General features: G+C 39.1%; 1 protein-coding gene and 1 long non-coding RNA gene across 3 annotated transcripts; both read right to left on the minus strand.

Annotated features, from left to right (window-relative positions):
* Positions 1-479: 479 nt before the first annotated feature.
* Positions 480-26,300, minus strand: DYNLT2B (dynein light chain Tctex-type 2B). 2 transcript variants are annotated; one of them, XM_012096392.4, is made up of 5 exons: positions 26,079-26,300; positions 23,175-23,308; positions 19,837-19,906; positions 11,838-11,901; positions 480-629 (listed from the first exon to the last, which is right to left on the minus strand). In XM_012096392.4, the coding sequence occupies exons 1-5, from the start codon at positions 26,201-26,203 to the stop codon at positions 582-584; spliced, it is 441 nt and encodes a 146-aa protein (XP_011951782.3). In that variant the 5' UTR covers positions 26,204-26,300; the 3' UTR covers positions 480-581. The 2 variants fall into 2 exon arrangements, with proteins under 2 accessions (XP_011951782.3, XP_060275166.1); XM_060419183.1 differs by lacking the exon at positions 480-629 and having other exon boundaries at positions 8,741-11,901.
* On the minus strand, positions 13,752-19,830 carry LOC132660190 (uncharacterized). The gene is made up of 2 exons (XR_009601500.1): positions 19,660-19,830; positions 13,752-18,116 (listed from the first exon to the last, which is right to left on the minus strand). It is a non-coding gene; the product is annotated as an uncharacterized LOC132660190 (long non-coding RNA).
* Positions 26,301-27,419: the final 1,119 nt, after the last annotated feature.

The following is a 27,419-nucleotide window of genomic DNA, read 5'->3' on the forward strand; positions in this document are numbered from 1 at the left end:
CACTGGGCAAACCCTGGATAAAACAAATACAGGTTTAAACTAACAAGCTGTGGAGAGTGGAGAGTGGCAAGAGCTGAGTAAAAATACTAGGTGAAAGATAAAGGCAATAATTTAAAATGAAGGAAAAAAACTTACAAGTAAGCTGATCTCAGAGTTAGTTATAGTGAAATTATAAATAATCAATCCCACAATAAGAACATGGCAAAAATAACCAGTCGTGTATAACCTAGTGGAATTGCAACTATTAATGTAGGCTGCTGAAAATTATAATCAAATAAAATGATATAAAAATTGTACACGACATGATAAGTGAAAAATCAGGTTACAAAACTGTATATATGTTTTTAACCCTGTAAATAAAAAAACACTGGTTATGTTTGAACAACTGCATTTCGTCCCTACTTTTTTCTGTAACTTCTAAATGTAGTAACGTTATAATGAAATTGAAACATTAAAATAACACCTAAAACTCAACAGACTCAGTTGCCAAACTGTCCACTTTATTTTGTCAAGATATTTATTTAACAATGTAAAAAAGTTCATATTTCTTCATAGTCATATCTTTTTCCAGCTTTCAAGATTCAATAGTAGAAACAGCCAAATGCCGCTACAACACAGAATAAACTGTCCTAAAAAAAAAAGAAAAGAAAACAGAAAGCAAACATGAATCCACAGTTAGTATTTCAGTTAGTACCAAAGGACAGCACAGATATGAAATTAACATCATCTCAGATCTTTATCAGTTTTCAATCATGAAGACTTACCTTTCTTCAAGAAACAGGTTTTCCAGAGTATAGCTATAGATTTTCTTGCCTCAGGATAGCTACAAAGTTGCTAACTAAAAGAGTAGGATGGTTAAATATTAGATTTTCTGAATGAAGAAATATAATGCAAGCTAATGTACTTTCAGTTCAGTTCAATCGTTCAGTCATGTCCGACTCTTTGCAACCCCATGAATCACAGCACGCCAGGACTCCCTGTCCATCACCAACTCCCGGTGTTCACTCAGACTCACGTCCATTGAGTCAGTGATGCCATCCAGCCATCTCATCCTCTGTCGTCCCTTTCTCCTCCTGCCCCCAATCCCTCCCACCATCAGAGTCTTTTCCAATGAATCAACTCTTCGCATCAGGTGGCCAAAGTACTGGAGTTTCAGCTTTAGCATCATTCCTTCCAAAAGAAATCCCAGGGCTGATCTCCTTCAGAATGGACTGGTTGGATCTCTTTGCAGTCCAAGGGACTCTCAAGAGTCTTCTCCAACACCACAGTTCAAAAGCATCAATTCTTTGGCACTCAGCCTTCTTCACAGTCCAACTCACACATACATGACTACTGGAAAAACCATAACCTTGACTAGATGGACCTTAGTCAGCAAAGTAATGTCTCTGCTTTTGAATATGCTATCTAGGTTGGTCATAACTTTTCTTCCAAGGAGCAAGCATCTTTTAATTTCATGGCTGCAGTCACCATCTGTAGTGATTTTGGAGCCACTCAAAATAAAGTCTCTCACTGTTTCCACTGTTTCCCCATCTATTTCCCAGGAAGTGATGGGACCAGATGCCATGATCTTCATTTTCTGAATGTTGAGCTTTAAGCCAACTTTTTCACTCTCCTCTTTCACTTTCATCAAGAGGCTTTTTAGTTCCTCTTCACTTTCTGCCATAAGGGTGGTGTCATCTGCATATCTGAGGTTATTGATATTTCTCCCAGCAATCTTGATTCCAGCTTGTGTTTCTTCCAGTCCAGCGTTTCTCATGATGTACTCTGCATATAAGTTAAATAAGTAGGGTGACAATATACAGCCTTGACGTACACCTTTTCCTATTTGGAACCAGTCTGTTGTTCCATGTCCAGTTCTAATTGTTGCTTCCTGACCTGCATACAGATTTCTCAAGAGGCATAATGTTTATTCTTAAAATAAGTATTCCCATTTTTCCTGATTTATCAAAGAAATAATATAATTAAAATGCTTTGAGTTTCTTAAAGTATATGCATTACCAAATCCAAGCATATTATAGTGCCGAGGTCCAGCCTCAGCAGAGTCCAGAGATATCCTCAGGATGGACGACGTTGGCGAATAAAGATAGAGAAAGAGATAAGGAAAGAATGACATGGGGTGACCAAGCTTCAGTGAGCGAGGCCTGTTTACTTTATTTTCAGAGAGGGCTTTTATACCCTGAGTTTGTACATACAGCAAGGTGAAAAATGCAGAGTCAACTCAACATCAGTATTAACTTTTATTGATATCAGGTTCTTTCCTGCAAGAGTCTTATTTTTTGTACATTATCTTCTGGCCCGGAGGCCTGTTGATATTTTATGACCCCTTTTTGATAAAGGTTGGTCAGCCAGAACAATAATTTTCTCCTAAAGTGTTTCTTCTTAAATTCCTAGCCTGCATCACCCTTAAAGTACAGACTTACATTTTTATGGAGCAAAGATTCAGTGGGTTACAGCAAAGAAAGAACTTACTAACTCAAAGTCTAATGTTACTAATGCTAAAGCTGCTGCTTGTTTTTTCTACATCCTGACTATATGCACTCCCAGGAACACAATGGATAAGGGATGTGAGAACTTGGCAGCAAGTATTGGCTCAACAATGTTGCAAGAGTCTGGATAAACCTGCCAAGTAAGCTAGAATGCTAACAGTGGGTTTGAAACACTCCTTTCATGCCCAGGAGGTTTATCAACTAGAGTCCTAAGTTAACTCTTTCCAGAGAAAGGTGGTCAGGGATAGCCCCCTGTTAATGTCAGAAGAGTTGGTGAAAGACATAAAATAGTAAGACAGACAGATTATGGTTTAGGGGTAGATGCTCGAACAGGTCCAGGGGTTCCCTTGAGTCCTGATCTCGCCTTTGCCTGTCAGGCCTCTTCATCATGACCTTTGCCATGGGCGGGATTCTCCACGCTGGCTCCCAGCATTATAGTATCACAGATAATGAAAATACAGCACCTTGTCATAAATTCTGGATAAGGACAAATGATGTCTGGTTGTTTGTTCTTAATTGATAAAATATATTTGTCCACCTTTTAACTCAGAATCTCAAAATGTGCTCCATATCCTAATAAATGTGTTAAAACATGTTTTAGGTGCTTATTAGAGGTGTTCAACATGCTTCAGTTCAGTTGCTCAGTCATGTCCAACTCTTTGTGACCCCATGAATCACAGCACACCAGGCCTCCCTGTCCATCACCAATTCCTGGAATCTACCCAAACTCATGTGCATCGAGTCAGTGATGTCATCCAGCCATCTCATCCTCTGTCATCCCCTTCTCCTTCTGCCTTCAATCCCTCCTAGCATCAGGGTCTTTTCCAGTGAGTCAACTCTACGCAAGAGGTGGCCAAAGTATTGGAGTTTCAGCTTTAGCATCAGTCCTTCCAATGAACACCCAGGACTGATCTCCTTTAGGATGGACTGGTTGGATCTCCTTGCAGTCCAAGGGACTCTCAAGAGTCTTCTCCAACACTACAGTTCAAAAGCATCAATTCTTTGGCATTCAGCTTTCTATATAGTCCAACTCTCACATCCATACATGACCACTGGAAAAATCATAGCTTGACCAGACGGAACTTTCTTGGCAAAGTAATGTCTCTGCTTTTGAACATGCTATCTAGGTTTGTCATAACTTTCCTTCCAAGGAGTAAGCATCTTTTAATTTCATGGCGGCAATCACCATTTGCAGTGATTTGGGAGCCCCCAAAAATAAAGTCTGACACTGTTTCCACTGTTTCCCCATCTATTTGCCATGAAGTGATGGGACCAGATGCCATGATCTTCGTTTTATGAATGCCTCAGTACCTCCTAACCCATCAACCTCACGTCTAGCCTGGCAATGATGCAAGAAAACATGAGTTCAAGTATTGTTCAAGTATGTGATTATTAACCAAAAGCAAATTCTTCAGTTAGCCCAGTACCCTGGCTTCTTGGATGGGATTATTGTGTTCTAAAATAATGCTATCTGGCACCTAACTGCTGAATAACCACAGACAGAAGGACACTGGAACCCACCGAAAAAAAGGTACCCCACATCAAAAACAAAGAAGAAGCTGTAGAGATGAAATGGGAATCCGAGTTCTTGTTTCTGGAGCTGAAGACTGAACTGCATGAACACTCAAACACTCAGGGTAGCAAGCAAACAGGATCTATTAAAGAGCAGGAAAGTACAAAGCTCTCAGCATAGACACTGAGAGGGGGTAGGGAGTCACCCAAATGTGGACTTACAGCAGCATTTATATCCTTAATCTGTACATTTTTGGTTAGCTCCTGCCCTTAAAATACATCATTTTTAACTAATCAGTTTAAAGGTCAATAAGCTTAACTTAACATCTTTATGGCTTCTCTTGATCCTTGGATTAATTTGCCACCCTTTTTCATGCCCCCTGGCCATTTTATTTTACATGGACCAGATGTATGGATTTAAGATTAATAATCATCAGTTGTGTTTCACAACAAACAAAGCTAGTGGAGGTGATGGAATTCCAGTTGAGCTATTTCAAATCCTAAAAGATGATGCTGTTAAAGTGCTGCACTCAATATGACAGCAAATTTGGAAAACTCATCAGTGGCCACAGGACTGGAAAAGGTCAGTTTTCATTCCAATCAGAGAAAAGAGTAATGCCAAAGAATGTTCAAACTACCACACAATGGTACTCATCTCACTCTCTAGGAAAGTAATGCTCAAAATTATCCAGGCCAGGCTTCAATAGTTCGTGAACCGTGAACTTCCAGATGTTCAAGCTGGTTTTAGAAAAGGCAGAGGAACCAGAGATCAAATCGCCAACATCTGTTGGATTATAGGAAAAGCAAGAGAATTCCAGAAAAAATATCTATTTCTGCTTTATTGATCACACCAAAGCCTTTGACTGTGTGTATCACAACAAACTGTGGAAAATTCTGAAAGAGATGAGAATACCAGACCACCTTACCTGCCTCCTGAGAAATCTGTATGCAGGTCAAGAAGCAACAGTTAGAACTGGACCTAGAACAACAGACTGGTTCCAAACTGGGAAAGGGGTACGTCAAGGCTGTATATTTTCACCCTGCTTATTTAACTTCTATGCAAGTTACATCATGGGAAGTGCTGGGCCGAATGAAGCACAAGCTGGGATCAAGACTGCTGGGAGAAATATCAATAACATCAGATATGCAAATGACACCACCCTTATGGCAGAAAGTGAAGAAAAACTAAAGAGCCTCTTCGTGAAGGTGAAAGAGAAAAGTGAAAACGTTGGCTTAAAACTCAACATTCAGAAAACTAAGATCATGGCATCCAGTCCCATCACTTCACAGCAAATAGATGGGTAAACAATGGAAACAGTGAGAGACTTTATTTTGAGTGGCTCCAAAACACTGCAGATGGTGACTGCAGCCATGATGGTGACTGCAGCCATGAAATTAAAAGACACTTGCTCCTTGGAAGAAAAGCTATGACCATCCTAGACAGTATATTCAAAAGCAGAGACATTACTTTGCCAACAAAGGTCCATCTAGTCAAAGCTATGGTTTTTCCAGTAGTCATGTATGGAAGTGAGAGTTGGACTATATAGAAAGCTGAATGCCAAAGAATTGATGCTTTTGAACTGTGGTGTTGGAGAAGACTCTTGAGAGTCCCTTGGACTGCAAGGAGATCCAACCAGTCCATCCTAAAGGAGATCAGTCCTGGGTGTTCATTGGAAGGACTGATGCTGAAGCTGAAACTCCAATACTTTGACCACCTGATGCGAAGAGCTGACTCATTTGAAAAGACCTTGAAGCTGGTAAAGATTGAAGGCAGGAGGAGAAGGGGACAGAGGATGAGATGGTTGGATGGCATCACCAACTCGACGGACATGAATTTGAGTAAACTCTGGGAGTTAGTGATGGACAGGGGGCCCGGCATGCTGCAGTCCATGGAGTTGCAGTCAGACACGACTGAGCAACTGAGCTGACTGAACTGACTTTGATGTATAGGCTTAAGATTAATAATGTCAGTTGGCTTTCCCTCAGGCATATGGAACAGAAGTTAGTTACTTCCCTTCCCTGGATCTGAGTACTGATAATTTATCACACCAAGCACACATTCTAGGAATGGGGAGAAAGGGTATAACTTTAGGCTAATGGAGCCAGATGTTTATGAAAACAAGACTAAGATCTCAGAGTCCTACACTCACTGCCTAGCAATTTCTACCTCAGCTAGATGGTAGGAAGGGCACAATCATTATAAAATCAAATCCCATACTCACCAGGTAGGTGACTCACAAACTGGAGAACAATAATAACAAAAATGTTCTCCCATTGTTGTCAAGGTTCTGAACCCCACGTCAGGCTTACCAGCTTTCATATCTGACAAAGGAACTAGGAATCCCAGGGAATTTGACCTTAAGGCCAGTGGCATCTTATTATAGGACTTCCACAGGACTGGGGGGAAACAGAGACACCAGTCTTGGAAGGCACAAACAAGATCTTGTGTGCACCAAGACCCAGAGGAAAGGAGCAGTGACCCCATAGGAGACTGCTAGTGTTGGAGGGTCTCCTGTGGAGGCATGGGTTGGAAGAAGCTCACCACAGGGATGGGGGCACTGAAAGCAGCAGGCCTGGAAGGTCCCCCTTGGCATAAACCCTCTTGGAGTTCACCATTAACCCTACCATAGAGCCCACAGACCCCAAGGCTGGGTTGCCTCAGGCCAAACAACTATGAGGGTGGGACAGCAATCTCACCCATCAGCAGACAATTGGAGTAAAGCTTTACCGAGCAAGACTCTGTCTCACCAGAGCAAGACCTAGTTTTTCCCACTGCCAGCCCCTCCCATCAGGAAGTTTACACAAACCTCTTTGCCTCCTCCATCAGAAGGCAGACAGAAGCAGCAGGAAGAACCACAGACCCACAGCAGTGAAAACAAAAACCACATTACATAAAGTTAATCAGGATGAAAAAGCAGAAAGTTTTGTCCCAGATGAAGGGACAAGATCAAAACCCAGAAAAACAACTAAATGAAGTGGACATAGGCAACATTCCAGAAAAAGAATTCAGAATAATGATAGTCAAGATGATCCTGAATCTCAGGAAAACAATGGAGAAAATGCAAGAAATCTTTACCAAAGACCTAGAAGAACTAAAGAACAAACAAACAGAGATGAATAATATACTAGAAGGAACCAACAGCAGAATAACTGAGGCAGAAGAATAAATAAAAGACTGGGAGGACAGAATGGTGGAAATCACTGCCACTGAACAAAATATAGAAAAAAGAATGAAAAGAAATGAAGAGAGCCTAAGAGGCCTCTGGGACAACAGTAAACTCACCAACATTCACGTTATAGGGGTCCCAGAAGGAAAAGAGAGAGAAAAAGGCCCTGAGAAAACATTCAAAGAGATAATAGCTGGAAACTTCCATAACATGGGAAAGGAAATAGTCAACCAGATCCAGAAAGCACAGAGTCCCAGGCAGGATAAACCCAAGGAGGAACACACCAAGACACATAGTAATCAAACTGACAAGAATTAAAGATAAAATAAAAAAAGCAACAAAAGAAAAAGGATAAATAACATACAAGAGAACTCCCATTAGGCTAGCAGCTGATTTCTCAGTAAAAACTCTACAAGCCAGAAGGGAATGGCATGATATATTTAAAGTGATGAAAGGAAAGAACCTAAAACCAAGAAGACTCTACCCAGCAAGCCTCTCATTCAGATTTGATGGAGAAACCAAAAGCTTTCCAGCAAAAGTTAAGAGAATTCAGCACCACCAAACTGGCTTTATAACAAACACTAAAGGAACTTCTCTAGGTAGGAAACACAGAGAAGGCAAAAACCTACAGAAAATAAACCTATACACCTATGTCTCTTTTGCTGTGTAGCATACAGGGTTATCATTACCATCTTTCTAAATTCCATACATATGCGTTATTATACTGTATTAGTGTTTTTCTTTCTGGCTTACTTCACTCTGTATAATAGGCTCCAGTCTGTTGGACTCTGTGGGAGAGGGACAGGGTGGGATGATTTGGAAGAATGGCATTGAAACATATATGATATCATATAAGAAATGAATCGCCAGTCCAGGATACAGGATGCTTGGGGCTGGTGCACTGGGGATGACCCAGAGGGATGGTATGGGGAGGGAGGAGGGAGGGGGGTTTAGGATGGGGAACACGTGTACACCCGCAGCGGATTCATGTTGATGTATGGCAAAACCAATACAGTATTGTAAAGTAATTAACCTCCAATTAAACTAAAAAAATTTATATTAAAAAAATAAAAATAAATAAATTTCTTAAAAGAAAAGAAACTTAAAACAATTAAGAAAATGGTAGTAGGATTAAATGCACTAACCAAAAGACACAGACTTGCTTGGCAGATGAAAACACGTGCATGGATGATGTACTTCTACTTACCACATCACTTTGCTTGACTGGCCCAAATTGTATGTAATTATTTTATATTGTTAGGTTAATCATGTTTCCATTATGGCTGGCTTTTATTTTTTGTCTGGCTACTGACTGTAAAAACTGATAAATACCTTTTACTATTGTATTTATGTAACTATTATTCACTTAATACCACTGTATCATGATTGGTCAACAGGAAAATAATAGCACTCTATATCCTGTAATCACTTCTTAAAATCCAGATGCATATCAGAAGTATCTTGGAAATTTTTTAAAAATACAAATGCCCAGGTACTGCTTTTTCTTTCTCCAGAGCTCCAAACATGTTTCTAATGAGCAGTCATGTTTAAAAACAATTGGACTATATGATTATCTTTATTTCTATCTAGTTTGTTTCACTTTTTCTATTTCATATTCAGCACTCCCATTTCATTTAGTTTATGTTTACCAATTACTCCATTTCCTTTTTCCTTTTGATGTTCTTTCTCAAGCATAGTAGAAAAGCTTTCATATACTTACATACAAATAATATGTATAATATATATATTTTAGAAAACTTATGAATTTTTGCCTAACTAAAAAATTTATGACATTTTGATTCCACCTGTTTGACTTAGCATGAATAGAATGCCATATTCTTAATTTAAATAAATAGATATGCAACAAGCAACAAAGGTTTACTGTATAGCACAGGGAACTATAGTCAATATCTTGTAATAACCTATAATGTCAAATAATTTAAAAAATAATATATGTGTATATGTATAACTGAATCACCTTGCTGTGCATCTGAAACATTGTAAGTCAACCATACTTCAATAAAATATGTATTGCTAAAATAAAATAAAATAGTACTATCTGTGGTGAGGAGCATCATTTTTTGTTTGTTTTAATTTCCAATCCCTTATGAACGATACTTTCATAAAATAAAATAAAAATTATTAACTAAGAAAATGAAATGAAAAAAGAAACAGACAAATACAACCTAAACTTCTCATTAATTTGATTCAATGAACATAAAATTACTCTGTCAAATTCCATGAGAGTTTCTAAACCCTTATACATAATTTATATACTTATCTTTTTGAAGACATATACCAAACAATTTGTAGACTGGCATTGGTCTTATAGACCCCACCTTTGATTGGCACTGTTCTTCCAGTGCCACCTAGAGTTCTTCACAGGAATTGAGCCCTGGCTATCCACAGTAATCAGTTCAATAATATGCTTTTCTCTCCCCTCTCTCATTTCCTCAACTCCTACTGGCCCTTCCTGGGATTTTCTCCCAAATAAACAAAATACTTTAAGCACTGAAAAATGAGGCCTAAATAAACACTCAATAAACTGAACTAAAGATATAGTAGACTAAGTCAGCAACCTAGACCAGGCTCTCAAAAATGACTTTTAGACACCTGCCCCATTAATCCTATATTCTAAATCCAGATCCTGATCATCTTTACTAAGCAATGCTGCTGCTACTGGTGCTGCTGCTAAGTCGTTTCAGTCGTGTCCGACTCTGTGCGACCCCAGAGACGGCAGCCCACCAGGCTTCCCCGTCTCTGGGATTCTCCAGGCAAGAACACTGGAGTGGGTTGCCATTTCCTTCTCCAATGCATGAAAGTGAAACGTGAAAGTGAAGTTGCTCAGTCGTGTCCGACTCTTAGTGACCCCATGGACTGCAGCCTACCAGGCTCCTCCATCCATGGGATTTTCCAGGCGAGAGTACTGGAGTGGGGTGCCATTGCCTTTTCCATTACTAAGTAATAATACCTAAAATTTTAAACTGCATATTGGTTAATATGAGTATTGTCTAGTCTCCATGGGTTTATAAGCTCTTGACCAGCTGAAATCATGACTATCTTATTCACCACTTTATTCCTAGCAATAAAGGAACTGAGTTATGGGTTATCCCCTACTTTCTTCTCTACTTTCTAAATGTAATAACAGATTATAACAAAATCAAAACATTAAAATATAAGGCACATAATAGAAGCTCAGGATTATTTGTTGAATGAATGAATTGTGTCATATAAGGACTCAAGGAAATATTCAGTTTTCAAAGAGCAGGGAAAACCACCACCTGAGTTTGACCCTTCTCCCAGAGAGCTGATATTTGAAGATTTGCATAGTACTTCCCACTGCCCTGGTGCCTCAGAAGGTAAAGAATCTACCTGCAATGCGGGAGACCTGGGTTCCAGGGTTCGATCCCTGGGTCAGGAAGAGCCCCTGTAGAAGGGAATGGATACCCACTCCAGTATTTTTGCCTGGAGAATTCCATGGACGAGAAGCCTGGAGGGCTACAGTCGATCTGAGTCGGACACAAATGAGCGACTAATCTTTTCCTACTGTCCATCCTGTGATCTTCAGGTCAGTTGAGCATAAAATAAAATTTTGGTAGGACCATAGAATTTTAGAGCTAAAAGGTACCTTAGGATCATCTGCACCAGCAGCTTCTATACCTGACAGTAAGATAATCATGTGGAGAACTTTTTTAAAGATTCAGATTCCCTGATCCAACCCCTGGCTTATTTGATCAGAATTTATTGAGCACAGCCCTGGCACCTATATTTTAAACAAGTTCCTCAAATTATTCTTAGTCACCCACAGCCAGTCTTTAGGAATATCTAATACAGCTTTCTAATATTACTGATACAATCAGAGAAAGGCTCAATGACTTACCTACAGTCATTCAATTAGAAAGTTACAGCTCTAGAAATGGAGCCTCTCTCCCAATTCACTCAATCTAGTTCTTCTCTTCTACTCTACTCTACTTTAAGTCTGACTCTACTAACTCACAACCTGAGAGCATTTGGATAGAAGACAGAATCCTTTCTGGAAATAAGCATCAAATAACAACATATGTTTAAAATATATGAAACATTCATGTCAATAATGTCCCAATGTTTAAATGAAACTTCTTTATAAAAATTCCTCTGGAAAAAAAAATTCCTCTGTACTTTTGCTTAGTTTTACTAAATAGCTTGAAGATAAAGTAATTAATTTTATTACTGAAAGAAAAATCACCTTTGCTCATGGAATCCCTGCCACCCAAATTTCTTTGCAGCTTAACAAACTGCTGTCTGTTAGCTCCAAATAAGTAGTATGCTATTTCTACTTCAAATTTGTGAAGAGTTACATCATCAGTAGATATAAAAGTGTCCTTATCTATAATCAGCACACTAGGCTTCTGCTTTAATAATACAAATGGACAGTAAAATCATCTTATCTAGAAGTCGTGTCAGACAAATGTCTAAAACTTAAGTGGCCTCAGGAACTTCTCTGGCAGTTCGGTTGTTAAGACTCCACACTGCCAATGCAGGAGGCATGGATTTAATCCCTGGTTGGGGAACTAAAATCTCACATGCTGTGAGGCCAAAATAAATAAATAAAGTGTCGCCACATCTTAACAAATATTAAGGGATTTGCCCATGTGTCCTTAAGATAGGCAAAAAAGGTTTCCAACAGACTTACATTCATGAAAACATCATGAGTACAGTTGTCAGTGTCAGCATCCCAGAAACAGCGAGCAGCCATGCTAAAAAGTCAAAGAGTAGAGAATTATCAACAATATGACAAGGATCTGAACCACATATATCTGCCATAAGCAAAAGTCTTCCACAATACATTCTTATACATCAGTGCTTCCAAACCTTTTCACAGAATGAGATGACCTATAGAAAATCATATTTGTATAGCAGAAGATCCTGGGTACACTAGAAGGGACTGGAGTCAGATGAGGCTGCTCGCAGCTGGAGGTAACAGGCCCAGGGGTCTAGTAGCCTCAGACTCTGACTGGCTGCTTGATGGCTGAAGAGGTAGATACCTTGAACTCTTTGGTAGTCAGGGTGGAAAGCTCTGTTAAAGATTATTTCAGATCAGACTTTTAGAGGAAATAATACCTAGACTTCTGGCTAATAAAATGTGTTCAATTTCTGAACAATAATATGAGAAAGTAGGTCTGGAAAGGACCAAACAAATTATTTAGTCCAACCTGTTCTAGGAACCAGAGATCAAATTGCCAGCATCCACTGGATGATCAAAAAAGCAAGAGAGTTCCAGAAAAACATACATTTCTGCTTTATTGACTATGCCAAAGCCTTTGACTGTGTGGATCACAAGAAACTGTGGAAAATTCTGAAAGAGATGGGAATACCAGACCACCTGACCCGCCTCTTGAGAAACCTGTATGCAGGTCAGGAAACAACAGTTAGAACTGGACATGGAACAACAGACTGGTCCCAAATAGGAAAAGGAGTACATCAAGGCTGTATATTGTCACCCTACTTATTTAACTTATATGCAGAGTACATCATGAGAAACACTGGGCTGGAGGAAGCACAAGCTGGAATCAAGATTGCCGGGAGAAATATCAATAACTTCAGATATGCAGATGTCACCACTCTTATGGCAGAAAGTGAAGAAGAACTAAAGAGCCTCTTGATGAAAGTGAAAGAGGAGAGTGAAAAAGTTGGCTTAAAGCTCAACATTCAGAAAACTAAGATCATGGCATCCGATCCCATCACTTCATGGCAAATAGATGGGGAAACAGTGGAAACAGTGACATACTTTATTTTGAGGGGCTTGAAAATCACTGCAGATGGTGACTGCAGCCATGAAATTATAAGACGCTTGCTCCTTGGAAGAAAAGTTATGACCAACTTAGATAGCATATTAAAAAGCAGAGACATTACTTTGCCAAAAAAGGTCCATCTAGTCAAAGCTATGGTTTTTCCAGCAGTCATGTATGGATGTGAGAGTTGGACTATAAAGAAAGCTGAGTGCCAAAGAAGTGATGCTTTTGAAGTGTGGTGTTGGAGAAGACTCTTAAGAGTCCCTTGGATTGCAAGAAGATCCGACCAGTCCATCCTAAAGGAAATCAGTCCTGAATATTCATTGGAAAGACTGATGCTAAAGCTGAAACTCCAATACTTTGGTCCCCTGATGCGAAGAACTGACTCATTTGAAAAGACCTTGATGCTGGCAAAGATTGAAGGCGGGAGGAGAAGGGGACGACAGAGGATGAGATGGTTGGATGGCATCACCAACTCAATGGGCATGAGTTTGAGTAAACTCTGGGAGTTGGTGATGGACAGGGAGGCCTAGCATGCTGCTGGAGTTGCAGAGTCAGACATGACTGAGTGACTGAACTGATCACTGTATAGGATCCTAGAGAAGAAAGGGACAATTCTAAACTAGAATTCAATCTTCTAACTAATTCTATCCAGTATTATCTCTACAGGATGCTATGCTACCTCTAAATTCTAAAATGAGCCATTCTCCTCTCCCCAGTTAATGGATAAGAACAAATGTCAGTCAAAATAAAAGTCTATTTGAAAATGGAAACAAATATGAAGAAGTTTTAGATTACTAAATGAAATTATGGTATTTCTTTTTTTTTTATGGTATTTCTTAGTAATGAAATTCTGTGCAGCCATTAAAGATTTTTTACAAAAAAACACTTTTAAGAACATGAAAAGATATTCACAATATAATAAGTTTTAAAAAGTAATTTTAAATGTTCTATTTTTTATTAAATGTATGTATATGATTCATCATTAACATTTATTGAACACTACTTTGTGCCTCATTGGTCTAAGTGCTTTATATTAACTTACTTAATCCTATGAGATAGGTACTATTAATATACCCACTTAATAAATAGGGAAACTGAGAAATTAATAAATTTTCTAAATTTATAATATATAGTATATAATATATAGTGGCAAAGCTTGGCTTTGAACCTAGGCAGTTAAGCTTCAAGTCTGTAGAGAAAGATATACACATACCATACTATATTCGTTCAATTTTAAAAGCCTTTTTTCCCTGAGTTTTACACAGAATAGCTCCCCCCAGCCTAATATGTCACACATTCTTATATCGAAAAAGTTCCATCTATTTCCAAACTGTAACAGGATGAAATAAAATTAATATACTTAACAGATCAATCAAGTATTTATTTAGCAAGTATCATATGTCCAGAATCAGTAAAACCTGGCTTTGTCCTCAAACAATTCTCAACTTAATTTAGTGAAAAAAAATAATACTCACCAAAAGAATAAGATCATGTATTGTTGGTGCTGATTTATAGGTTATTTAGGATTAAAAGGGATTATACTGTCTATCTAGGCCAAGCCTCCAAGTCCAAGTTGTACAATAGTTGAATTAAATCTGTAGAAGTGCTGAAGAATTTTAGAGAATTTAGAGAAGACAAAAAGCCAAAGAAGATTTCATGAAGGAAGCAGTACTTAAGCTGAGTAGAACCAAGTGAAAGCATGAATATAAAAATGTATTTAACCAGTATTTGTTCAGTATTATATATAAGCAAAGTGCTAGGTGTAAATGGTACACAGATGCACAAAACACAATCCTTACTTTCGAACTGTAGTCTCTTTACACAATTTCCAAAAAAAAGGAACCAGAGCTCCTTGGAAAAATGGCCAGTTCTAAGACTGTGGCTGAAAATGTACAAGATAAACCTGGGATACTTGAGTCATTTCAAAACCCTTGGCTATATACAAAAGAATGCTATATTCATTTAAATATATATATATATGCACATTTTTATATATTTATAAAATTATGTCCAAAGACTTAGAAGAAATATGATGGAACAGTTTGTAGGTGGCCAAATGTTCCCACCAAGTCAATTAGAAAGAATAAATAAAATGCATCAGAGAGCTGCTGAAGGAAATAAAGACTAGGAGAGCCAAAATTCCAGAGAAAGGTGAACCGCATGAAGTAAGCTGAAACTCTGAAGCAAAGCTCTCCCTGGGGCACTTGCCAACTCTAAGCACAGAGCTAGAGGCTGAGAGCCTGGGCTTTCTCCAGGAAAAGGACCAATTACTGAGGGGAAAAAAAAAATCTGCAGGACTGCTGGCAGTCTTGCAGGGCTGGGGAGTTGGGGGTGGCATAAAACTGGAGATGTGAATGGGCCAAGATCCCTGTGAAAAAAGGAGAGAGTAGAACTGAGCCTGTCACGTGGTAGGTTTCCCCTCAAGACATGTGTTAAATTCTGAAACTATGCATGTAGGAACCTAAAAAGCTAAACGTGGTAGGCAAAATAATGGCCAAGTATGTCTATGTCCTAAGTCCCAGAACCTGTGAATGTGATATTACATGGCAAAAATGGTTTTACAGATATATAACTAAGGATATTAAGATGGGGAGATTATCCAGGTGGGTTCCATGTAATCATGAGTCTTTATAAAAGAAAGAGGGAGGCAGGAGGGTCAGGGTCAGAGGGACATTTGGAGATGCAATGCTATTGGCATTGAAGATGGAGGAAGGGTTTTGACCTGAGGAATGCAGGTGGCCTCTAGAAGAATAGGAATGGAATAGGCAAGGGAGAGAACCCTCCCCCAGAGCTTCCAAGAAGAATACAGGCCTGCCAACACCTTGATTTTAGCTCAACAAAACCCATTCTGAATGTAGGATCTCCAGAATCGTAAAAGAACATATTTTTGCTTTTCTAGGAAACTAATTCATTACAGAAAAAGCCTTTGGAATGAAGAGGAGTTTAACACTCAGAAGAAAAGGACTAAAAGTCAGTAGATCGGGTTCCAATGAACACTCCAGGTTCTTGGTTGAAAGGTGTGGAGGGCTACATACAAGAAAGAAGGGTGAGGTAAAGATGGAGAATGCCTTATCAAAACAGCAACAAGCCAACTTCAACTCAGCTCAGTATCTGATTGGATTCAGGTAAGTAGACCATATTCTACCTGAATAACAAAGGAAAGGTAAACCTTTTCTGGAGGAAAATAATATTATCTGCAAGTTTTACAATTTTTTAACACAATATCCAGGACTCAAAGTAGGCATGCCAAGAGACAGAGCCATATTAAAGATTAATAAGACAAAAAAAATAGTCAAAGAAAATAGGCTAACACACAATTCAGAGACAAGGGTAAGCACTGCTAAGACCAAAATGTAAAAAGAGGAGAGAAGGAGGATGGAGAACATAGATTAAAAAATAATTTCACTAGACAATTAGAATCTATGAAAAAAGACTTTAAATGGAAATCCTAGACTTGCAAAGTATAATAACAAGTTAGGAATTCAGCTGGTGGGTTTATTAATATCAGGTTAGACAGAATAGAAAAGAGGATTAGTGAACTGAGGGACAAGTCAATAGAAAAATATCCAAACTAAAGTACAGAGAACAAAAAAATCAGAAAATAGCATCATAAGAGATATGTCTATTACTGTAAAAAGATCTAAATATTTGTAACTGGAATCCATAAAGGACAGCAGCGAGCAAGGAAGCAGAGGCAATATTTTAAAGGATAACAGCCATATATAGCACCCAGATCTTAGTATCTAAGGCCATTATCCAATAAAATGAATCAAGGCTCCTTAGAGAAGTGGCTGATTCTAGGGCTGGGGCAGGGAATGGATAAGGTGAGACATTTTATAGTGCCAGTAAATAAGGATGTGCTCAAAAACCCCACAATGGCAGGGTATGTAAAAGGGACCCAGGAGTCAACCGAAAGAATTCCCAATGGCCAAAGCTGGAACAATTTGAGCAATGAAATAAATAAAGTAGAACTGGATTATAATCCAAATTATAAATTTCCATAGTCCAAACTGAAATAAATAAATGAATGAATAAACAAATAAATGGGAAAGAGGAAACAAATCTTCTATGCTGAAAAATTCCAAATAATTTGTGTAGACACTCGGCCTTCAAGGAGGTGCAGTATAACTACTTGCTCCTGAAGTGTGGGTGGCACGTAATGATTTCTTTGTAAAGAGTACAGAATGGAAAAGGAAAGAAAGAGTAACTTTACAGTGGACAATCTGACAAATACTACTCAGATAGGTATCAAAGTTAACATCAATAGTAATATGTAATGCTAACAACATGTACCCTGAAATAATATAACGAGAACAGCACTTTACCTCTGTGACCTTCCTCCCCAACATTTGTAATTCCAGGCTTATTACGAGCAGACAAATCCCATTTGCAGGACATTCTACAAAATACTTAGCATACCTCTCAAAATTGTCAAAGGTCATCAAAACCAAAGAGTATCTAAGAAACTGTCATAGCCAAGAGAAGACTAAGAAGAGACATGTAATATGGTACCCTAGATAGGATCCTAGACCAGAAAAACAACATTAGGTAAAAACTAAAGAAACTGGAATAATGTATGCACTTCAGTTAATAATAATGCATAAATATTGGTTCATTAATTGTGGCAAATGTACCAAACTAATAGAAGATGTTAATAACAGAAGAAACTGGATGTGAAATATGTAAGAACTCTCTGTACTATCTCTGAAACCTTTCTATAAATCTAAACTATTCTAAGATAAAAGACTTGTTTAAAAAAAAGAAAAAAATGGTTAAGACTTTTCTCAAGCTGATACGACAAGATTCAAGAGCCCACAAATTCAAGATGTCCTAAGAACCTCAAGTAGAATAAATACAAAGAAAACCATATATATCATACTAAAAAGACAACGAGGAAAAACATTTTAAAGTGGCTAGGAAAAAAGACACATCACCTCCAAAGGAACAAAAATAAGACTAAGAGCTGATTTCTCAACAGAAACAACTGAAATCAGAAGAGAGTGTAATCATAAATTTGAAGTGTTGAAAATGGAAAGGCATTTATGTTTTCCTTCTATCTCTTTCTCTTAAGGAATGTGGATAAATGTAGTACGGAGTTACCTTCAACGATACAGATGAGGACATATCAGTGCAAGACAGGAGAGCCCACATCCTTGACACCAGGCATGGACTCTTACCTGGTGTGTTTTAAGAAGAGAAAAAAAGCCAACTGAATATTTTATAATATTAAGGACCTTCAATGTTTAAATGTGCTATTTTATTATGTTAAAAAAAAAGGCCCTTATATTTTAGAGATAAATATTGTATTTACAGATGAAATGATATGATGACTAGAATTTCCTTCAAAATAATCTGGTGGAGGCAGGGAGAGTAGGTGGAGGTATAAATGAAACATGAATGTGTGGTTGATAACCTTAAAGCTAAGTAACAGACACATGGAAGTTCCTTGGTGTCTGCAGTTGTATATGCCTGAAATTTTAGATGATGAAAGTTTTAACAGGAGGTAAAGGAGGCCTTATATACCATACTTTAGAGTTTGCCCTGATCACATTGAACAGTCAGTCAGGACAAGTTTGAGGAGTTTTGCTTTACAAGGTTTGAAATAAACTCTACAGAGTTTAAGAAAAGTAAGGGCATACTTCAGGGACACTAGTCTTGTGTGTGAATTGCAGAGGAGAAAGATCAGAGTCTGGAAGTGTTGATAAGGGGAAGCTAAGCAACCCTGGCATCCAGGTTACAGTGTGTGCAAAGAGAGAGTCAGGGCTACATAGAAGAAGACGCCACACTTTAAGCAGGGGGACCTGGGTAATACTGTGGGAGACAGAGAAACAGAAATGTCTGACTGATTCAGGAACAGGAAGCAAAGAGAAATATGGAACTCTATCTGAACACACTGAATCTGAGGCGACAGAGTAATGAAGTATTTCCTAGTTTCTCTGTGGTGAAGAAATCTGAAGCCTTTTGACTAAATGGAAGAGGACACCAGGGTAAAGAGTACAGCGACCCTGACACAAGCCAGATACATAATTTGGGGCAAATCATGCTGAACCTCGTAAGTGTCATCATAAAATAAGGGGACTGGACGCTGGAAAAAATATGTAGTCCTTTCCCAATCTAACAATCTACAGTGAAAATTCTCAGTGATAGTATCTACAGGGTTGTTTTTTTTTTTAATTCATCCAGCAAATATTTTCATACTGTCTTACAAAATGCTAAACTAGGCACGGTTTATAAAGGAAAATAGGAGATTAATACTTGGGCACAGGAAAAAACAAAAAGTACAGATTTTGAACTTGTCAGTATGGGAATGACAGTTTGATATCATGAAAATGAATGACCTCATTGAAAAAGCACAGAGAAGAGCAGTGGAATAAAACCGGAGCCTTGAAGAAAGTTCACAGCTGGGGGTGTAGCCAGGAAAGAGGAACCAGTGAAGGAGAGAATAATCAGAAAAACATAAGAGAAACAAGTTAGGTAACTGACATCGGGACCGGAAAAAAAAAACAAAAACAGAGTGTACTTTAAGAAACAGAAGCCCAGGCCAATAGCAATAGCTATGAAAACTGTCCCTCAGACAATTTTAAAGAAATTAATTCAAGAGAATGGTAAGACCAAGGCAACATATATACATAATCCTACACTATCTTAGGAGCATATAAACTCTCAAAGGGTTATTAGCCTACAGATACTATGAAAAGTGAGTTACCCCATGGAACTTACCCAGACTGTCAACCTCACTGCTCAGTACCAGGATCTCTTCAGTTCACACATGCATTTTATTACACTGTCCTTTCCTCACATCCTTGCAAAGACAGGAACTTACTGAATTGTCAAGAAGATGAATACCCAATAAGAAATTTATAAAAATAAAAACAAAAGGAAAAACTAACTACTCACAATACACCTTCTCCTCTTTGTTCTCCAATCACTACTTGTACCACCATTTTGTATCGGTCAAATCCCATTTCTGGAAAGAAAAATAAAAAAGAAAGTTATATAGAAGCAAATATATGGCAGCCTGATAACGAACACAAACATTTGGTCTATACACTTAGTGAGTATGACTATAAGTCTGGGAGTCAGAGATTTGAGGACAAATTCTAACAGTAAGCTTAATAAGTGTGTAACTTTAGACAAGTTATTTAACTTTTCTGTTTAAGTCTCCCTCAACTGTTAAATGGGCGTATCACTACCTTCCTCCTGGAAGTGTTATGAGGATAGAAGAGACAAGTTTCCTCCTGTGTCTACCCATTTCTCTTCCACAGCGGTCTCTCAATAGGTCTTTGCTTCCTTCCTTTCTCTCTTGCTCTAAGTCGGGTATTGAGCTAGGCCCTGGAGACACAGAAACTCATAGTAGTTGGGAAGGCAAACACAGAAAAGAAAATGAAAATGCCATTGAGTAGTAATTCAAAGAGTGGCATGTACAAGGTACATTAGGAGCACAGGGCTGGGAGGCTCCTCCCTTTGACTGGGCAATGGAGAAGGAATGACAAGACTTCTTGGAGGATGCGATAAGTGAGCTGGGTCCTGAAAGACGAGTGAGATTTCATCAAATGAACAATGTCTCTCCATTCTATGGAGGGGCACAGCACATGCAAAGACATAGCGCATGGGGTCTTTAGAAAACTACAAGCTGTTCAGTAAGATAGAAAAGATACCAAAAGATTTGTTCTGATGGAAAAATAATATAGTCTTAGATACAGTGGGAGGAGGGCAAAAAAAAAAAAAGCTAAAAAGTAAAAAAAAAAATCACCAATACCACATCAGAGCAAAAATGAAAAGAAGCTGAATGGTAATAAGGAAAACAGCAAAAACAAGCCAAAGAACTAGCAAGAAAAGAAATTTACTGTTTAAAAGACAAAAAAACTCAACCCAGGAGATAACATAAATCAAGGAACAAAGAGAAATTCCTCACAGCTGATTCATACTATAAGCTTACAAATTCAATAAAATAAGAACTCAATCAGATTACAAAACAACAGAAAGATGAAAAGGGAGACTATAGGCCTAGGAAATAAACTGAATACCCATATCTATCAGTGCAGAACTAATCACTTACAAATGGCAAGAGACAGGACACAAATGAAAATTGAATTACTGACTTAAGATAATCAGAAGTATATGTCAAAGAAAAAGGAAGAGATTATAGCAAAGATAATAAATGTGGTAGACAGAGGTGATTCAACACATTGATATCTGGTGTCCTGAAGAAGATAATCTAACAAATGGAGCTGGAAATGTACAAGAAAAAAAAAGATACAAGACAATGTCTCCAATATAGAAAGAATAAAATCCACAGATTAACAGACATAAAATGCTCGATATCAAACTATACTCTAGAAAAGCTATTGAGCATCAAGGTTAAGGACAGGATTCTTTCTGCAGAGAACATCAGACGGGCCTTGGATTTCTCCATGATAACATTTAATGCAAGAAGACAGTGAAGCAATTATCTATAAGATTCTCAAAAAAAGTAACTCAAAATATTATATTCATCCAAAATATATTTTGGTTTAAAGACATTCTCAAACATGAAAGAATCTAGGGAATAAAGCATTCCTGAGCCTTTCCTGAAAAACCTCACAACAAAATCTTATTAGGTAAGAAATGAACCAGAAAAAAGAACTCAGAAATAGAAATAACATGGTGAAGGGACTATTTAAATATAGAATAAATGCTACAATGCTATGGGAAATAGTCTATAGTATATCATTGTTTTTAAAGTATTTATCCATAAAGTATTTATCCATAGAAAAGGGGCTTCCCAGGTGGCTCAGTAGGTAAAGAATATGCCTGCAATGCAGGAGACCAGGGTTAGATAGCTGGGTCAGGAAGATATCCTGGAGGAGGAAATGGCAACCTACTCCAGTGTTCTTGCCTGGAGCATCTCATGGACAGAGATGCCTGGCAGGCTACAGTTCATGGGGTCACAAAGAGTCAGACATGACTGAAGCAACTAAGCATGCATGCATGCATACACAGAAAAGAGGTCTGGTATGATATTCATGAAATACTAATAATTCTTCATGGATATAGGCATTTGAAGTGATTATTCTAATTTTAATTATCTTTCTACACTTTAACTTTTTAATAGCAAGCATGTATTTTTTACAATAATTTTAACAGAATTTCATTAAAAATCTGAAAACAATGCTAATATACTAACAGTTAATTTGGATGATGGAATAGAATTGCAATTTTCTTTGTATTTTTTTATATTTCTAAAACTTAAGATATGTTATTAAAAATAAAATATATCAAAGTATTAAATGGAAACTATCATGGTTAATAGGCTTTTATATAACTTTAAAAGACACATTATTAAAAAAATAAAATAAAAAACACATTATGTATATTTTCCAGGTTTATTACAATGAAAATGTATTATGATTACAAAGACATTCTTCCCCCCAAAATAATTTTTTTTAATTTAATTGGAGGCTAATTACTTTACAATATTGTATTGGTTCTGCCACACATCAACATGAATCCAATATGGGCATACATGTGTTCCCCATCCTGAATCCCCCTCCCACCTCCCTCCCTGCACCATCCCTCCCAGATCCAGCCCCAAAGGGTAGGTAGCGAGCTTCCTGGCGGCCTAGTTATGATTCCAGGCTTTCACTGACATGGCCTGTGTTCAATCCCCAGCTGGGGAACTAAGATTCCACAAGCCATGAGGTGCAGCCAAAATAAATAGTTTTTAAAGGGCAGACAGAAAGGACTTTTCAGATGGCATGACATTATTAACAAAAGAGAGTAAGAGAGATAGAAAGACAAAGAACAAGGAGGAAAAGCATGAGATCAGCCCTGCAGGTGTAGAGTGAGGCAGGAGTGGAGAGCCGAGTAGGGCAAGTGGTTAAGTATTTGGCCAGAGAGATGGACTGAGGTCCATCTGGGAGGATATGATAAGAAGCTGAGGACTTGATAGCTCAGCAGATATCAGAAGTTATGGAGGAAAGGAGCCCCTGTACTTTCCGATCTTTCTGTATACTGGGATATCTTGGATAGTCATTCAGTACAACTAGGTATTTCACACCTTTGCTTTTTCCCACCATATGCAAAAACCTGCATGAGTGAAAGTTACCAAATAATTGGGAAGACCAACACCGATGCAAAATTTGTTTAACAGAATTCACAGCTAAGCTATGTCCCTTGTTTAAAAGTAAAGGAGATAAATTGGTAAAATTGTATTTTGAAGAGAACAAGTCTTTTCCAATTACCATCACTATTACCTTTTAATTTATCTTTAATATTTTCTGATAAGTGTTTTGTGAGCTGAGGCATTTCTTCTGGAGAGTATTCAGCATTGGCCAGTTCCTCCTTGAGTACAGCATGGATACAGTCTTTAACCACAGAGGGTCTGAACCTAAATGAATCAGTTCAAAACATCTAATTGGTAACTCCAAAATCCTAAAGTTGAACTTCACAGCTCAACTTCCTGCAGTTTTTTGTCATTACAATCATTTGATCCTTCCTTTTCATATTTTTATTATAAAAGTAATAAAAACAAATTAAGAAAACAAGTCATATTGCAAACTCATATCTCCAGCCTGGACCATTCCCCTAAACTTCAGACCACATATTTCCACCAGTGCTCCATCCAGATGACTAGGAGGCAACTCAGATTTAGTACACCCGATACTGAGCTTCTGATCATTTCTCACCAAAACTCGGTAATCTCAGTCAATGGCAACTCCATTCTTCCAGTTGCTCAGGCCAAACACCCTGGAGTCAGTGTGGTTGTCTTTCTCAGAGCCCTCATCCCATTCATGATCAAATCTTACCAATTCTACCTTCAAAATAACCTAAAATTCAATCACTCACCAGTCAACTACCACCACCCTGCTCCAAGCTACCACTGCTTCTTTCCTGATTACCATGACCTCCTCACACGTCTCTGTGTCTGCCTTTGCCCCCAAAACCTGTTCTCAACCAGTAACTAGACTGGTGCTATTAAAATACGTGCCAGATCATGACATTCCTCTGTTTAAAATACCCCAATATTTTCCCCCTCACTCGGAGTAAAAGCAACATTCTGTGACTTGCAAGGTCCCATTTGATCTACCCTAGTAAACTCTCTGACCTTGTTTTCTACTACTTTGCCCCTAGTTCTCTCCACTCAGGCCACACCAGCCTTCCATATGTTCTTGGACCACACCAGACATGCAAACTTCAGCGCTTCTGCACTTGATGTTAACCTCTGTAAGAGGTCCAGTTCCTCTCTTTATATGCATATCTAGCTCCTTCACTTCTTTCAAGTCTTTATTCAAAAGTCTCTTTCCCTAGCCACCCTTTCTAAAACTTCAAACCACCTTCCTACTATATCACTTTATCTAGCTCCCTTCCAAGTACTTATTACTATCTGATACACTATATGGTTCACTTATGTAATTATCTTGTTTGTGGTCTGACCCAACTACAACACAAGCTCCATAGGGCAGAATTTTTTATCTGTTTTGTTCATTGTTATATCCCATTTCTAGAACAGCATCCAGCACATAGCAGACAAATATTTTCTGAAGAAATGAATTACTGAATAAATGAAGACAGAGAAAAAAGTCTCCCCTAATTTAGCCACCCTAACAATATTATTAGCATTTTAGTTGCATTTATTACATATTACAACACTAGGTTCCTTTTCTGGGCTATATAGTCTCTCAGTTGATTTGTTTATCATGTGCCAAGTTACCAGAATGTTTTAAGTTTTGAGCTTATAATGCAGCTTAATATTTGGTAGTACTAGAAGCCCCTTACTACTTCTTAATAGTATTTTCTTTGGTCTCTTGGCTGCTTGTTCTCACAGCAAATTTTAAATAACGGATAAATTTACAGGATTTGATCTGTTCAAAATGTGGTTTTCCAATCAACAAGCATACTATATCTGGCTTTTCCTTTAAGTCCTTTCCACTCTCAGGAAATGTCAAAGGCATTCAGCAAGTCACAAATAATCTTATAGTGTTATTTCTACATAATATATACTTGCTGTTAATCTTGCTCTGTATTACAACAGAAACACAGGTGAAGGGCATTCTATGTATTCAGAATGTTTAACCAAGATAACAGCATACTTTTTTAATGCCCTTCTAAGCCACCAGGGACTTCCCAGGTGCCCTTGTGGTGAAGAATCCACCTGCCAGCGCACAATACGTAAGAGACTTGTGTTGGATCCCTGGGTTGGGAAGATCCCCTGGGGCAGGGCATGGCAACCCACTCAAATATTCTTGCCTGGAGAATCCCATGGACAGAGGAGCCTGGCACGCTACAGTCCATAGGGTTGCATAGACTCGGACACGACTGAGGTCACTACACACACGCGCTATCCACCAGAAAATTGCTACATGAAATCTTTTTATCACATTATAACTAACGTTCCTGGCTTCTAGTATTCACCAGGCACTTGATTTGGGAATGTAATTTCAAGTAACAGAGGAGGGGCTTGGGAAAGTCTAAATTTTTTTTTTTTTTAATCTTGGGAAAATGAAGTTATTGATGGATCCTACAACCCTGACCGTCCTCTACACAAGACTTTATGCCTTAATTCTGGGAAGGTATCAGGGTGGCAAGCCAAAAGCCTCTGGATACTACTTGGGTAAGACTATAATATGAACACATACAGGTCTCGTGCAGAGGAGTAAGCGCATTCTGGGCACACTTATGCACAAATGAACCCTCAAAACTGAATGGCATTCAAAGCAAGCCGTTTGTTTTCTGCCATCTAACCATCTCAATTCCTCTGTGCCCACTTTCTGAAACTCCGAGAGTCAACTATCCCTACTGCGCTACTCTAAGGGACTACCTCCGAGCGCTCTAACCCTGCAATCAGTGGTCCGGTCCTCTGCTGTTCCCTGCAGCTGGAAGGTCAAGCGGAACAGCCCCGCATCCTCTCCCGCCCCGTCCTTCCTCCCCGGGTCACGTCCCTTCCTCCCTCTCAAGTTCCTCCGCCAACACCCGGGCTCCTCCCCTGCCCGCCCCTCCGCCTCTAGCCCCGCCCCATCCTCCATAGTCCGTTTCGCCCCATCCCACCCCACCCCCCACCCGCCGCGCTCCTTCCAGACACCCTAGCTATTAGGCGAGCTCTGCCTGGGGCCGGCAGGAGTCTCGAGGGTCGCCTCCTCCACAGCCCGTCTTCTACCCGCCTTTGCTGGAAAATGGGCCGAAGAATATAGGTATTCTCCGGCTCCCCAGCGTTGTTCTCAGTCTCAGGCAAGCCGTCAGCTGCAGCAAAGGACGCGCGCTTAGGGAAGGAGGCGGCAACCGACATAGCCTCAGCTTCTTGGCCCCGCGTTTTCCGCAAAGAAAGCTGAGTCGGTGGCCGCGGGCAGCTGGTAAGCCGTCTCCAGGGCGACAGCGCCGCCTTTGACCCTGCGTCCAGCGGACCCGCGCTCTGCACCGTGAGACCCGCCCTTCTTAGCGTGCTCTCGCCGCCCTCCCCCTTGCGCCTGCGCATCGGATGCTGGACCAGAAGTGTGTAGGGGTAAAGTGAGCATAACTTTGGCGAAGACTCGGCTCTTTTTGTCCGATTTACAAAACACTTACAGAGGCGTCTCAATCTTAGGAAGTGACACAGAGCTTGAGGCCCGTAGAGGCCCAGGGATACACAGGCAGTATGCGGCAAGGGAAACTGAGCTGGAGCAGGGAAGGGTTAGCGGTTTCAGTGACAGATCTCATGCATTCCTGACTTTTTGCCTGTGAAAAAATCTTTCGCCTCCTAGGCCTGTCCGAGTTAAAGAGAAAGTAATAATAAATAATAGGTCAGCTATTAAAAGTTACAGGGATTTTTTTTCCTTGAGGAATATAGATAACCATCTGATGCACGTTCTTAAATTGTTTTTACAAAAATCAGGATCTTACTAGATGGAAACCGCTGACCACAAACACTAGACCATAGACTGCCTAGAGCCAGAGTTTTGATGTTTGAGATTCCTGTAACTTTGCCCTGTTACCTCACCAAGAACCAGTCAGAAGAAGTTTGAGGAGCTGATCAATTACCTTGGGACCCTCACCCATAATGTTGCCCTGAAAACCATTGGGGAATATGAATATTGTGACTCTGCAGTAAATGCTGTAGTTTCCTTCACCACAGCCCAGCCAGTAGATTGACATTCTGCTGTATTGGCAGAAGGAAGCAGTTGCAAATAGAAACCATATGGCTCTCAAAGTCTGAAATATTAGCTGAGCCTTTACAAAAATTTTTTGCAGTGTCCTGCTTTAATCCATAACTGTCGACCTACAGATCCCCCAGCCTCACCACACTGCTGCTCCAGGGCAAAGGTCAGGAAGGAGCAGACTTAGGATGCATTTTCTGCTAATGAGTGCACCAGTCCTGGTCCCGTTTTAGAAAGCTTCATTATCCTGTCAGCTTCAAAAACTAAGAGAAGAAACTCGGCCAGTGCCATACTGACCAAAGGTCCCAAAATAGGAGACAGGGAGGTCTTCTGCTTTCGGCGTTTCACATTGAAGGAGCTGTGGCATCACAG

This window comes from Ovis aries, chromosome 1 (genome assembly GCF_016772045.2).
Source record: "Ovis aries strain OAR_USU_Benz2616 breed Rambouillet chromosome 1, ARS-UI_Ramb_v3.0, whole genome shotgun sequence".
NCBI lineage: Eukaryota > Metazoa > Chordata > Mammalia > Artiodactyla > Bovidae > Ovis > Ovis aries.